Here is a 16,048-nt window from a genome sequence, read left to right as displayed (position 1 = left end):
TGAACAGCAAATTACAAATTGGCGGAAGGAGCAAAGGACAGGAAATGGGGAGAGAGGGGGCCTGTTAAATGGTACATAAAGGAGGCTTAGAAGATCAAGCTGTGACATTTTTTTAAATTAGCTAAACAACAACAACAACAAAACTATTATCTCCACCTTGATCTCAATATCCAGCTAATTCTGCTTACAGGATAAACCCTCATTCATTTAATTCATTTCTTACTAATATGAGACCTTGAGGAAAAAAATACATGCGGATCTTAAAAGATTAGAAACCTGTGCATGACAAAAGATTAAAGAATAATCAGTGCAAAGTGCTTAAAAAGAGACAGGCTATGCTTTCTTTAAACTCTCTGAATGGCACCTTTTGCCAAAACAAACTGAACAAGCAGTGATTGGAACCTGCATCCTGGTTCACAGGGAAACCAAGAGGTATTAGACTTGCAGGGATGAACAGACTGGTTGTTCGCACAATGGGCTTTACGGTTGTTGCAGATGAAAGAGGAAAGACGCAAACAATCGCAGCTGTTCACGCGGGCAAGACTGAGTTTTGGCCATTCACCTGGGAAGAGACTTGGGTAAGGTGCAGAGGAGCCACAGCACGTGGCTCTTAGGGTGGCACCCTTGCCAGATTCCTCAGATGGCTCTGTGCTCACTGCCCATGGTCCCCCCTACAAAGTCACCTTAGGACTGCAAGCAAACCAAAACAAAAGAAAAATGTCAGTGCTCTCCAGCTCTCTGCATACAACCCAACAATCACCTCCCTCACACCTCCTCCTCCCTCACATATTTCCAAAGAGAAGCGGGTACAGTGCAGGGTGCAGCCAGCCATAGTCTGTAACCTAACACAGGTTTGGAGGAGCACACCTGCATTTTTCCCAGCTATTAACAGAGACGAGTAACTTGCATCTCACTCAGGCTCAGTTTCACTGAAACCTTGGGAAATAATAGGATAAAATTATTACTGTAAGAGCCTCTCACTTCCCTGCCTCCTTCCCACACCCCACCTCCCAAAAGGATAATGCTAATAGACACAAGTATTTGTACAACTGGAATACATTTATAAACCACCTGGATAATTTTTGTTAATTATATAATTTGCTGCAACTGTTGCTAGCTTCCTGACTGTCCATCTGAGCTTCCCAAGGGCACAGGAAGTCTCACTGTTTCTCTCTATACATTATCACCAAAAACTTCATGGGAGAAGCCCTGCCACCCTGCCCAATCCAAAAGAAGCTTTCACATCAGAAAAGTAAATTTTTCCCAGGAGAACCTTTGTCATCAAGAAATCTGACTTAGAGAGACTGGCCTTGAAAGAGTATGCAAAATTTGACCTACTGAGGTCTTCACTTTCAAACTGTGTTCAGGAATCACCAGCAAGTCGATCAACCCACACTGTGGAATTGGGCTAAACACATTGGTCATCAACTATGTCCTCACAGCAGCTGTAAGAATATTAGCAACCCTTTTAAGAAATGAAGGAAAGAGTGTTGCCCCAAATCACACACACAGATGCAGGGTGGTGGAGCCAGGAATGGACCTTGGAAATAACTGTCAATCTCTTTGTCACTATTTCTAGTGAAGGGTGTGCACTGGGTGTGATCACCAGATGAGAACATCCCCAATCTAACAGAATAAAAGTGAAAGCTTCAACCTCACCCACTTTTTCCTATCAGTAACCCCAACCAAGAGGCGGGCAGCGAATGCCCACTTAGAGGACACAGAGAAGAACTGAAGGCAGGACACCAAAAGCATGAAACCCAGAGAAATGAAGAAACTACTATTTTAAAAATATGGTGACTTTTATAAACAGACTGGGTTTATGGCTTGTGTTTCAGATGATGAGGTATAAAGTACTTAGAAACCACATGTAAAGTATTAAATTATATAAAATATAATAATATATAAATATATAAAGCATTAAGCTTTTGGATAAGAAAAAACATAAGCATACCACTCCAAACAAACAAACCAGGATACAAATCGGTAATTCCAACTGGACCATATACAAACCACAATCTTCATTTTTTTATACAATCTTTATCCATTCATTTTGCCTAACGACAATAGGTACTAAGTTCTTTAGCCCATCATGTAACTGGCCAATTAACTGATCAATCTGAACAGTTATTCTATACTCTGCAGTTATATAAAAAGTAAGTGCATGTTCCAAAAGGGAAAACTATTGTGGAAATTTTAACCTCTGGTATTCAAAGTCCCACATGGAGAGATGAGAGCAGATCGGAGCTTCTTACCAACTCCCACACTTTCCCTCAGAATAAAAGCAGGAGACCAGCATACTACTGACACACAACATGGACTAAAGCCAGCAGGCAGATGGAATGGACCCCAATGCCTCTATGGCATGCGTAAGTCATAATAAAATAAAATAAAATAAAATAAACCCTCTAACAGTCCCTGAATTTCCCACAGGCCAGGGAACATTGGGGATTTTTAGACATTTCTCCTCCTCTGCCTGGGAATATTTCCTCCACCCCTCCTCCCTCCTGTCTCAAGACACCGCTTTCAGCCTTTGAAACTGCATCCATTGTAAACAGCTCTGAATATTAACAGAGCCCAGAGTCCTATTGCTTTTAAAAGACCCCCAGCGTTTCAAATTGCAGTCCTGAGGAGGGGGAAGGTCCCCAGTGAGAAATGTCACCAAGCTCATTCAAAGAGTTGAAAGTCAGGCTAGCGCATGAAAACTTAAAAGTTCTTCAACCTATGGGGTATGTCAGAGGAATCTCTTTAAGTTTTAAAAGAATAAAAAAGACCTGAGACAACCAACATTCTTTATTGCTTATAGTGACTTTCAATTCAATGAATCTCTTTTCTGGATTCCTTTGCCTGGGACTGTGTCTTTTAAAATAACCATAGGCTATTTTAAACAACCTTCTTCACCTTCCTGCTAACAGAGCTTCAAGGGTTTAGCAGGTGCACAAAATTGGGCCAGGTGCAATGTTAAGTCCCACAAAACCCTCCTGCTTTCTCGCATTCCTGTCCACCCTGAAAAAGAGAATGCTGAAAAGACTGTGCACCGAGGAGACACCTCTGCAGAATGGGGGAGAGGCCCTTTCATTGTGAGCATGTGTCTGAGGGGGAGAAAGATCAGCCAGAGGCCATTCCAATGTGCTCAGGGAAGGCTGCCTGGGGAACCCAGGCAAAGGCATGAACACTGTAGGGAGCAGAGCTGGGATGCCCGACATTGGGATGTCCACTGGGGACCAGCTCTCATTACACTACACTGAATCGTCTTCATCTTCTTGGAGATGAAGAATTACTGCCAACAATACATAAAAAACTCCAGAGCTGGTGAAATCTAGTGAACCAAATGTAATTATGGAAAGAGACGGGCACACTTCTTTTTAAAACAGCCCCTTGAAAAAGGGGGCAAGAACAGCTCTGACATGTCCCGACTTAAAGACAAGAGGGACACCGGCCAACACAGCTCTCTGGGCACTCAAAAATTAGATTTTATGGCTATAATTTCATGTCAGGGGGACTTTCTCTAAAGGCAACCAATTATATGTGTCAAAGGCTTCCCCTCACTCAAAAACAGGTGTCGGAGAAGTAGTACCAGACAAGTGCTCGGTGTGGAGGAGAAAGCAGGGCCACGCTTCTGACACACGCCAAAAGGCCTGAGCTCCAGCTAAAGCAAATCTTTGAAAGTCGTTGAACCTTTCAGGTTTTCTCTCCGCCATCTGCCCACATGTAAAACTCTCGCTAATCCAAACCTCCATTTGCCCATCCTGACAAGTAGGAAGATGTTCATTGTCTCCTGAGTCCTTGTTAAGTGATAGAGAGACATAAAACAGAAACAGGCGGAAGTCAAGACCTCAGGACAATAATCTACTTCTTAAAAAAAAAAAAAAAATACAAGAATCTCAGTTTGGGTTCCTGAACAATTTGGTCACCTGCACTTTAAACCTAATTTGCATAAACAGGATGGGAAGTATTTTCCAAAGTCTTAATTCACAGCACCCTGCACACCTGGGCCTCCCAGCACAGCTGTAAAATTTGAAAGACAAAGGCCCTCTCGGCTTCACAACTACAAAGGCAACCACGGTTTGTGTTTACTTTCTAATGTAATCATAAGCGCCACTTACATGCCCAAACCGATGATTTAAGGCACCCGAGTTTGGTACCGCAAACACATAAGGAGCCATAATAGAAAGAAGCCCAAACCAACACATTTCTCTTCATGTGGCACAAGATAACCACATCTGGTGTCCTTTCGTGAATGTCCTTGCTTCTGAATGCCATGCTGGCTTCCCTCCACACTGAGAAACAGGGTTTGTGCTTCCTCCAGGGCTTCCCTTCCTCCCTATCACAATCCCCCTGGGTCGTCATTTAGCTCCTGAGCTGTTAAGCCACAGATAAGAGTCTAAGGTATATTGTATTTAATACTTCTCCAATAGTTTCTGAAGCCATGCTCTCAAAAATAATTTCAAAGAAAGCAAACATCTGAGTTCTAAGAAATTCAACTTCTAAGGTTCTGGGAAGTTAGAATAAGGTTTGGCAGTGCTTGGTGCTATTTATGAATGTGCTGGTTGGACTATGCCAATCTCACCTACGTAATGGGATGGCAGACTCAGTTACAGTTCGACTACTACAACTATAAGTTATTGTGCTGAATAAGTTGGCCTCGGACTCCAGGAATGAACACTACTCCATTCCTTCTATTCAAACTGCATTTACATTCACCATTAAAAAGTTTTACTTTCCTTTTGCTAGGCCTAAGAACAACTCCAAAGTTAGATGCACTGTTTACAAAAGCAAAAAAAAAAAAAAAAAAAAAAAAAATTTCCATAAAGCCACAGGTCCCTTTCTGTCTCAACCCCACAGCCTGAAATTGATTGAACTAGCTGTAGTAAATCTTGTTCATGGGGTTATAAATTAGGTCAAAGCATTTTCTAGATACAGTGTAGACTCAGAGGGTGTAAACTTGGTGAAACTACAACATATTTTATTATAATACAAACAGAGACATTCTCCCTAAAATCTTGCTGAATCATAGCCAGGAATATAAAAGGTATACATATACTGATGGAAAATTCAGAATAAGACTAATGATTTAAATGGGGAAATCTGAAGTCCATAGAAATACAAACATTAGATTGATTTTTCTCTAATCAGAAAAAATAACTTCACAACCCATTTATGTGCTGAACCCTGTATAGCCAGAAGTCACACTCTTCACATCTTAAAATCCAATCAGTTAACACCAACATCAGTGCAATCAAGTTTACTGATGCTCAAAACACCCAGTTTTGTATTTACTGGTCATCAAATGTGAGTAAAAGAGAAAAGACTGCAATTTTAAAGGTACTTATGCCATGTAAATCATCACTCCTAGGCAATAGAAAGCACAAAAAAACAACCAGTAGTTTTGCTCCAAAAATTAAAGGGCAAGGTAAAGTGGATCTTGTGACCATAGGAAAAGTGCAAGTAAGTGGACACCTTGTCTTCTCTGGGAAGTCACCACTTCTGAACTAAGCGCCTTCCCCACAATGCCACTGACACATGGCACTGGGAATCACTGTTCCAACAGATGAACACTGAAGAGTTATTCTGATTCTGCCCATATGATTTTATTTATTTTTAAAACTACCTTAAAAATATGTAAGGGAAAAAAAACAAAAACCACAATACCCCAAATCGCCCCAACTAAATAAAATACTACAGGGCTCTGTCTCACAGTACTTGACATGGTCACTGCCTGTGTTAAAACACACATGTCGCCCTGGCTGGTTTGGCTCAGCGGTTGGAGCATCCGCCTGTGGTCTGGAGAGACCCGGGTTCGGTTCCCGCTAAGGGCATGTACCTCGGTTGCAGTTTGTCCCCGGCCCTGGTTGGTCGTGCGGGTGGCGGCCACTCAATGTGTCCCTTTCACATGGATGTTTCCCTCTCTCTCTCTTCCTCTCTCTCCCTCCCACTCTATCTGTACAAAAAATGGAAAAATGTCCTCAGGTGAGGATAAAAAAACAAAACAAAACACACATGTCTATGACCACTGGTTTTCACTAAAGTCTGTGAATTCCACAGAAGCAGCAGAATATGGAAGAGAAACCCTAATCATAACTAAAAGGTCCAGCTTCAGAACTCTGTAGTACTTGATCGTCCAACAAATGTGTAGTGTGATATAAGTTAAATCTGGGCCCCATCTTCAGAGGTATAGGATCTTCACATTAAAAAGAAATTAACTCCTCTTCTTCCCCACCACAGCAGCCAAATATCGACATTTTCTTAGATCAGGCCATAGATGTTGGTTAAAACTTGTGTCACCAGTTTCTCTTTTTTAAAGAGTGAATGTCATGCCTGAGGTTACTACTGTGCCTCTTCTATGTTCTAGGGAAGATGTCCAATTACTCAACTGAAAAGCAGACTACTCAAGCTAGGCCTTTTCTGGAAGGCACTAATAGTTCTGCAGAGATGCTGGTTACTGGTAACTGAACAGTATTTTGACTCACGGACCAGATTGTTTAAAAGTTTTAAAAAGCCATCACAGTCTACCATGTTTACTGTAAAAGTCTACTGTATTTTTTTTTCCTGTCAAATCTCCTGTAAGAAGTGTGCCCACTAAGTCCTATAGGCCAAATCCTGACAACACAGAAAAAAGTCGTGTTTCGGTGAAACAAACTGCTTACTTAAATCAACCAAATCCCTGACACCCTCTCTTGAAGTAGCACTGATTGGCACCATTTATAAAAGAGAAATGCTAGAGAGTGGGCCCCAACCCACTGGATCAAGCGCAAGGGGGCCACCATGGAGCGGGCAGGAAGGGTCTGGAACGCAGTTCCCTAAAATGCCAGCCAGGCAGAAAAGGACAAATTCCCAGCAGTCACAGATTTCCAAGAACTCTCAAAGTCCCCTTACTCGGCGGTCCTCCAGGGAAGGCTGCCTTCGGCCCTGGAGAGCGCCAAGTCAAGCCCATGGTCCTGGGGCATAAAAAGACGGCTACACACTCTCTCTCTCACTAATAAATACTGTAAATGCAAGCCTGGAGCCAAAAGTCACCTTCATTCATTACCCACTGGAAGGACAAGGAGCTCAGACACCAAAGAGTTGGGTTACAGGAGAGGAAAAAAGAAACATATACCCACAGACCCACAGACAGACTTCCTCACACTCTCCCCTCCAGATGTTTCCCACTCTCCACCCACACACATATACACACACCAACACCTCACCTCTGGCCTTTCATTCACATTCTCTCACCTCCAGACACCAGACACCCGCTTGTTCACTCGCTCCTAGATCGCCCTCACGACCCATGCTCGCTCACCTCCAGACCCTCACGAGGCACACTTTTCTCCTGCAGACTTTTCAAGCCCGCCCTCTCTTCGGGACCCCTGTGCACGATCTGACCACTGCAATCCACGCTAACAGTTTTCCAGGCCATACAACTGCACATGCACACCACGGAGCCCGCACACCCTTCCCGGATAAGCACTCCCGCCGCCCCAGCCCCAAGTGACAGCGCCCCAGAGCTCAGGGAGCGCGGCGAGAGCGGCACTCACAGGCTCCGCGTCCAGGCGGGCAGGTCCCCAGGCGGCGCCGCCAGCCCGCGCCCGCCGCAGTCCAGCGAGTCCCCAGCGCAAGTGCAGGCGGCGGGGCAGGGCGCCCGCGGGCCGGCCTCGGCCGTTGCCGGTTCCAGCCCAAACAGCAGCAGCAGCAGCAGCAGCCACAGGAGGAGAAGACAAGGCAGGCGGCGCGGGGCTCCGAGCGCTCCCCGGACCGGCCGCGCCATCTTGTCTGGAGTGCGCGGCGAACTCCGGGCGCGGGGGCTGCGAGGTCCGGGACGACCGCGGCGAAGGCGGACCCGCGGGAACTCCGCTCGGCACTAAGCTCCGCACCGGGGCATGGCCGCCGACACAAGTTCTCTCCGCGGCGGCGACTCCGGCGCTCAGCGGGCCCCCGGTGCCCGGGCTGCTCTGCAGCGCCCGGAGGGGGCCGCGAATCCCGTGCCCATCCGGGCCGACCCGCCCGTGCTCTCTGGGAACCCCACGGATCTGGGCAAGGGGTGCTCGGCGGACGCTCCTCGTCCTCTCGCCGCGCTCCTGGCCGACTCTGGAGCTACCGCGCACGCCAAGTGCCGCCGCCGCTGCGCCGCTGCAAGGACGGCGCTCAGCCGCGCAGCCGGAGCTCTGCGCCCGTGAGCATCTTCCTCGAGGCTCCAGGCACCCAGCAGCAGTCCCCGGGCTGGACGGCGCGGCAACTCCCGCACTTCCCCAAGGGCCGGTGTGTTTCGCTGTCCCGGTGCTCACGGCAGAGCGCGCGCACACCGCCGAACAACACACTGCTCCTCCGCGTAGGGAGAGCACCGCCGACCTCACCGCCGAACAATCAGCCGCTCGCCGTTCGCCTCCCGGCGGCCCAGCCCCGGCTGGTCCCGAGGCCCCGCCCCCGGCCGCTGCCTTCACACACACCCTAGGTTCCGCGCCCGCGGCCTCCTGCCGGCCCACGTTGGATGCTTTGCAACGGCGCCCTGCCACGCCCCCCGCCTCCTGCTCATTGGCTGCCGGAGCCCACGGCGGCCAGCCTGGGGGACCATTGGAGCGCTCAGCATGATCCCGCCCCTCTGGCCTCTCTGGCCACCCCGCCCCACTTTCTTTTCCCACCCAAGGTGTGAAGGGCGGGGGGAACGAGGAGGGGAAAGGGAAAGAATCTGGTTCTTAAAGGGGACAAAGCTGATCCTTGGTGGAGAAGGCTAATGCGGACTGAGGAGAGTTTTGCCCTCTGGTTCTAGGGCAGAAGGAAAATTGGGTAGGAGCGGAACGCCGCCGCCCCCCCCCCCGGAGCTGTCTGACCCCAAAGTTTCTTTCCTTCTCCCACAGGTTACAAACAGGACCAAAGATTTAGATTTACAGCAAATCTGCACCTATTTTGCAGGTGTCTTGTAGGAGTAAATACACAGATTTAGAACTTTACAAATGTCCTACTGATTGGGGTATCATTCGTTATTTCTTTAGGGGTGACAGCCTTCCTTCTAGCACAACCAGGAGCTCTTTTCTGCTCCTGACTTGTTCTTGACCTCTTAAATCCACCAATATGTCCTCAATTACCAAAATGAAAGTGTATTGCAGAAACAGTCTCAAATGTGCACACACTCCAACCCCCACCTCCACCCTACCCTCCCACCCCGCCCTAGTTAGTTGAAGATTACCTCTGAAAATGCTCCACGTTTCCACAGTGGGGTTACTTTGTTTGTTCGTTTAAATCAAAGGATTTTAAAGCCAATTTTCAAGAAGCCATGGAGTACTCCTAAAAAGTAAAATGAGAAATAATGATTGTTACAAAGCTTCTAACTTTGACTCTTGCAGTAAGGTTAGAACATAGTAAGCAAGTGTTATGACAGTGCATTGAAACAGTAAGGCAGACGCCTGGGAGAAGGAACACACACACACACACACACACACAGTGAAAAGGGGGGAAAATTAGCACAGTAATATATATAGCTGTCTCTCTAGGCATTTTGGTTTACTGGTGTCTCATGTCCCTTCCCAAGAGTATGCAACTTTCTAACATAACTACACACATTGTCAGGAAAATTAAGCAAGTTGAGTCTGTTTGAAAACATTTGCTGTAGCAAATGAAATCTGGCTTTTGTTTTATGAAAACGAAGGGAAGATGTTTCTTAGGAAGAGAAAGCAAAAAATGTTTAAAGGGTTTTATTCCATTTTTGACACATTCCAAGGGGGTTGCTTTAAGTGAGATGTTAAGCTTTCCCTCAGCCATAAGAGCACCTCTTTTCTTTGACCAAACTTGGGTTTGCAAGTGGTTGCTGATTTCTTCTTATTCTTCCTTACTTTCTTTTGTCTCCTTCCCCTTCTTCTGTTTCATTAGGCTATCAGATAATGATGCCTCATCTCTCTCTCTCTCTCTCTCTCTCTCTCTCTCTCTCTCTCTCGCGCACGCGCGCGCGCACACACACACACACACACATCATCATCATCTCACCACTGATGCCCAAAGCAATGCTCAAATATGTGTGTAAATCAATCCAAATATGATTCCCAAGAAACATTATCTGAAAAAAAAATGCTGCTCCTGACCCAGTCTACCCAGGGCTTTAACCAGCTTTAATGTTTCATTTACATATACCTTCCAATTGGACAAGAAGAAATATATTTCTTTGTTATAAAGCTTTTTGGTAAAATAATAATAAGCAAAGCAATGAAATTTAAAGGACTTCAAATTTATGAAGTCCGCTGTATCAATGTTTCTTAAATTTTCCCAGACCAAAGAACACCAAACAGTAATTTAATGCTGAATAGCCATGAAAATATCCCTAAACAAAACTGTCAGATTCTCTTCAACTCTCCCCACAATGAAACAGCATATGCAGCAAAAAGAATTGAACTCATTGAACCTGAGCTGCTGACCTAAAATTATCTTTCAGTATTGTAAACTGGATATTTATTATCAAATGTTTTCCAAATGTTTGTGGGTGTACTTGTGCAATGCTTTTTAAGGACACAAGAGTTCTGGAAGACAAGATTTGAAAATCTGCAAGGTAAGGGTGTGCCCACAAATCTCAAGCATCCTCTGTGGTCTGGTGACTATGCAGCCAGAGAGGAGGATTCCAAAACCGAGGAACTGTTGGGGGAACTGGGCGCCTGAGCCTTGGCAGTTCCTCTCGTCTACAGCAGAGCATGAAGTCATGTCTGCTCCCCATACCATGTATGGAAGTTTGCCCACATACTAGCAACCTGCTTGTGATGGAAAGGAGTGTGGGCTTCGTGCAGTGATGTCAAACTCTGGGGAGAATTCATCTGTAGCAACAACCTAAGGTCAGAAAGACCTGAACAACAACGGCTAGTTCTAAGGATGTCTATGTCCCTGCTTATAAAAGAACAAGTCTCGGTCTATTCAGCACACAGCAACAGTTGCTTTGGCCACTCCAGATCCTCATTTTCCTCCACTGACATTTTTACAGTTTGAATAATTATTCCTTGAAGGGGTCATCCAGGGACTTTAAGTTTTCCAGTTTGTTTTAATCTACCAGAGACCAAACTCCAGGGCCAGCATCAAATTAAATCTTTAATTCGAATGACTGTAGATCTCTCTTAAATACAGAGCCCTAGCAGTTAACCATCTTAAACCCAATGCAAGAGAGGAATCCAACATTTAAATAGCCAAATCACCAAGTAGGGAGAGAAGCAAATGACAAAATATCAAGAAAGCATGTTGATCACAGGGATTAAAAAAATACACACACAACAGCACCATCACAAATTCCAGGGTACGGAATTGTGGTCATTTGTTATGGTTCTAGGTGGTGATAGCTGATGGTGTTACAAAACGCTGGAACTAAGAGGTGCTCTCTTATGGGTAGAGATTGCACACTGTGTTCAGTGCATTGGAAGTTCACGAGGGCAGTGCTCAGCAGACCTGGGTTGTAGCCAGACCTTATTTCCCATGAAACCTTGGCCCACTCACTTCCTTTCTTTAAGCCTCAGTTTTCTCAAATGGAAACAAGGATAATGGTACTTCTGACCTGAATGCTAAGACAGTTAAGGAAGGATCCACTGTGATACAGGATGTGAGGGGCTTTATAAATTGTTCAGTGTTACACACATCTAAGGCTGCTTTTAGGGTGTTAATGAATTTGAATTCTTAAAATTTGAGAGTCCATATACATACTATAGATGGAAAACCTTAGTAGGTGCTTTTCAGCATAGGGGTCCCCCCCCACCCCCAGGAATGCCACAAAGAGTTAATAATTACCTGTAAAACCCCTGGAGACTTGCAAGGTGATGACAAGCTTTGAGCCTGTTTTGTATCTCTGTACAAGAAAAATAAAGCTGTGTACTCATTAACTCCTTCCTTGCATAATCTTGTCAAAGAGATGGATTGGTGAGGGAGGTAAGGGGAGCTAATGACTCCAGGGATAGAACAAAAGAGATAATTTTGAGATTTCTCTAGTCCCCATTCCAAGATATTTCTTTGATGGGTGTGGGAAGAGGTGTGTTTTGCTGTGAGATCTCTGGTTATTGAAATATCGGTTAATGCCCAAGAGTGCCAAGTGTAGCGGCTGTATTTCCACAGCAAGACTGCTACTGCCTGCAGCTCAGCGTCAACCCTCCACAGGTTCGTTTTCCTCAGAGCATCGTCAACCAGAGGCCACACTTATAGAAGTCCACTTCTAACACACACCAGGACCTCACACAGGTCCTTGCCTTGTGAATTTGCCATTTTAACTGGTTCACTGAAAGGATAAAGAAAAATTTTATGAGCATTTCAAATTTCTGAGATCCTAGAGTGATTTTCCTTGTATGAGGCAGCCTCTCAGCTCCAGTGTTGGAGGGAAGGGTGAATTACATCATCACCAGGGACTGCACCTCTCACCCCCAATCTGCTCCCTTGCAATTGTCACTTGGATCAGCATATGAATACAGTTGTTATTATTCCCACTTTACACATGAGAAAGCTGAGGTTAAATGGTTGTGTCAAGATGGCACAGGGTCAAGAATAAATACAACCCTAAATCAAAGTTCATCCCAGCCATTGGCACATACACTTTTCTTCAGTATGTGTCCTATGAGATGTCATGATGCATGTTTCTCAAGGATAATGTGAGAATGGACATAACTTTTTCCTTTTTCATTATTTGCTAATAGCTTTCCAGAATTCCCCCTATGATTAATACACTAAATATTTTAATATAAATATATTAGCCTTTCCCCCCACCATGCACAGCATTTTTATAATAATAATGGTTAGTAATTACTGAGCACTTACTATGTGTTAGGCATTATTTCACAGCATGACTTCATTTCACTGAAGGCGCATAAGAATTCTATGAGAGAAGCACCATAGGATCATGTTATCAGTGCAGATATCGAGAGTCCAGGCAATCAACTTACCCAAGCCACATCCTAGTGAGGGGCTGAGTCAGGAACCCAAAGCCCATGCTAACAGTTAATCCACCGCAATCACAAAACCCAAAATTCTTTTACCACTCAATTTGAATTATTTTTGTGTTGATCTCGCCTTCTAAACTCGTTAAATTGAGAGTCTGAGTCTCAGGCCTATCTTGGTATTCCTGATGTGTGGCAGTCTCAGGCACGTGGTAGGCACAGAGGTAACATTTTCTCCCCGAACCCTGCCTGCTCCCCAAAGGAGACTTATCATGCACCCCTCCCCCATCTTACGCAAGCTTGCTCTTCAAATCCATGCACCTGCAGCAGCATCAATGTCACCTGAAGTTTGTCAGAAATGTGAAACTCAGCCCCCAACCCAGGCCCACTGGGTTGGGATCTGCCTCTTATTAAGGTCTGTGTCTGTTTGCACAGTGAGAGAGTACGAAGCACTGGGTCACCCTGTTACCCCACGTACACACCTCCCCATCATTGCCATGAGGAGAGACCATACTCTGTGCTCTATGTATTTTTAAGTACTTGTGAGTGTGTTTACATTTTCCATATTTTCACAAGCCCTTAATATAATAATTTCAAAAATATAAGCAAACATGTGGTTGGCATTATTGCCCCTTCACTGAAGAGCATTCAAAACATCTGCTGCCCATGAGATTTTGGTAAAATCTTCTCGTGCTGTTCAACTTTTTCTTTGAGATGCGTTCAGACTAATAAGAAGCATTTGAGAATTTTATGGCCTGTTATATTTGTTTTCAAAAGAACAGTTAGGTTTTTGACACATTTCAAATTTATCATAAACATATAGACACACGTTATATGCTTTCCACTGTCATTCGTATCCATGAGCTACATTCTTTAGATAATCATTTGAATGTTCTTATTTCCCTGGGGGAGTTCAGACACTCTTCTTGGATTTGGATGCTATAAATCAAATTAAAATCTATGCCTTGTCCCTAGATCCCCCCACTGCCACCTAAAAAATCACTATTCTTTCTTATTTGAAGTGCACTGACAAAGACTCTGAGAAGGTAAGCATGCTGGTATACTTACTGCCTGCAAAGGTGGTCACACCAATTTCTCCCATCAGGAGGTGGCGTATACAGCCCACCCTCCCTGAGTCAGGGATAGCCCGTGACTTGCTTTGATCGATAGAATGTGGTGGAAGTGACATGCCAGTTCTGAGCCTGGCAGCTTCAACTCTCACCCTCTTCTTACCTGAGCAGCAGGTAAAGAAGTCCAGGGTTAAGAGACCATGGGGAGAGAGAGGTTGTGTGGAAGAAAGCTGGGCAGCTCAGCCGACAGCCAGTGCCATAACCTCAAACATGAGAATAAAGCCACCTGGACCTGTCCGCCCCCACAGCCACCAGCTAAACGCAACTGCACGATGAGCCTTGCCGGCACCACCTGGGCAGCGATAGCATCCCCACTGAGCCCTAAGTCCTTAACCACAAAATAGTGACCAGCAAAAGTGGACCTTGTGCCCTGGCCAGTTTTGCTCAGTGGTTGCATTGGCCTGAGAACCAAAGAGTGTGGGTTCAATTATGGTCAAGGGCATGTACCTTGGTTGCAGTTCTGCCTTGGCTCTGGGCAGGGTCATGTGGGAGGCAACCAATCGATGTGTCTCTCTAACATGAATGTTTCTCTCTTTCTGTCTTTCACTCTCTCCCTCCCTCCCATTCTATCTGAAGATAAATGGAAAAAGATCCTTAGGTGAGGATTTAAAAAATAAAAAATTAAAATGGACCTTGTTTTAAGCCACTAAATTTTAGGGTGATTTGTTATGCAGCCATGGATAACCGGGACAATTGTGGTTACTTGGACACACAGTTAAACGTGAGTTGATTTGGGAGGGGAAATAAAGTCTAATCAAATAAACCTATTATTAGGAATGTCCAAAAATAGTGTTTTTGGTTGACCTTCCTGGTGTGTTTGTCAGGACACTTGATTGACTGCAGCATGCCAACTGGCTGATGTGGTGTTTTGAACAAAACCTCCTGCATAACAAATATTCTGGCTCTTCCACAGGCCAAAAAATGAGCTCCCTCCCTCCCCCCGAGGGCATAGGTATGAGAGAAATGCAGAGCATCTGTTTAGTTCTACAAGGTAGGCTCTCCCATGTAGCTGGCAGTAAAATACTAACTGAAAGGATGGAATAATTGAAGTCCTATTATATTCTTCCTGAAATGGTCAGATAAGGCTCAAAGTAATCGTGTTATTTTTTAGAAGAGACAAATGGATGGATCTCAAAAAATGTAATTCTAGTCGTAGAATTGACATTGAGATATGGAGTTTGGGTGTGTGTGTTTGTTGGGGGGTGAGGGTGGTAGGTGTAGTATCTCTTGGGCACAGACTAACTCACCTCCCCGGGAGCTGTCTGGGTGTAAGTTCTGCGGGCACAGCTCGCTGCTTCCGTAGGGCTGTCCCGCACTCCTCTCCAGCTCGTACTTGTTGAGCACCCTCACTGTGCACGACCTGGGGAGAGGCATGGCAGGTACAGAGCCGAGTCAGCTGTGCCCCTGCCAGCAGGGAGTTTGCAGTCCTATGATTTTGGTGACTGCTAGCTTCCCAGCACCTAGAAGAGTGCCTGGCAAATAGCAGGTGTTCAATAAATAGCATCAGTTGAATACGTGATTGAATGAATATGTGGCTTTCTATATATGAACCCCATTTTTCTGTAAAAACCATCATCAGCTCACAGGAAGCAGACCTAAAATCATAAACTATTAGAAGACAAATGGGCCTTTGTGATCCTCTAATGCAGTGGGTCAGGCCCCACCCAGACCTGCTGGACCAGGAAACCCTGGGTGAGACCCGGAATTCCATGTTTTAACAGCAGACTTTTATGCACCTGTTTTAGAGCCACCCATGTAGTCTGAATTCCTCCTTTTACAGATCCTGAGAAGGAATAAGGTGGCCTTGAAGTCACACAGCTACTTAATGGCTGGAAGTAGCACTGGGGTGACTAACCATCAAGATTTGCCCAGAGCTAGGACTTCCAGCAACCACTATAGGGGAAATAGGGGAAGTTCTGAGTAAATTGGGAAGAGTTGGTCACCTCCATTGGAACCCTACTTTCCAAATTCACAGCTAGAGCCCTTGCCTGCCGTACAGCTCACCGCTGTGAGCACTGACCACGTGCTAGGGAATGACTTGAGCACTTCACGTAC

At 45.4% G+C, this 16,048-nt stretch overlaps 1 protein-coding gene across 4 annotated transcripts in view; it reads right to left on the bottom strand.

Moving 5' to 3' along the window:
* The window catches only part of LRIG1 (leucine rich repeats and immunoglobulin like domains 1), a 114,844-nt gene extending 107,079 nt beyond the window's left edge, over nt 1-7,765 (bottom strand). For all 4 annotated transcript variants that reach the window (XM_036266088.1, XM_036266084.1, XM_036266086.1 and 1 more), the window contains exon 1: nt 7,521-7,765. In XM_036266088.1, the coding sequence (XP_036121981.1) occupies nt 7,521-7,750 (230 nt within the window). In that variant the 5' untranslated portion in view covers nt 7,751-7,765. The remainder of the gene's footprint in view (nt 1-7,520) is intronic.
* Nucleotides 7,766-16,048: the final 8,283 nt, after the last annotated feature.

The sequence above is a fragment of the Molossus molossus genome, unplaced genomic scaffold (assembly GCF_014108415.1).
Source record: "Molossus molossus isolate mMolMol1 unplaced genomic scaffold, mMolMol1.p scaffold_m16_p_18, whole genome shotgun sequence".
Classification (NCBI taxonomy): domain Eukaryota; kingdom Metazoa; phylum Chordata; class Mammalia; order Chiroptera; family Molossidae; genus Molossus; species Molossus molossus.
This window is presented reverse-complemented; position numbering and strand designations above follow the sequence as displayed.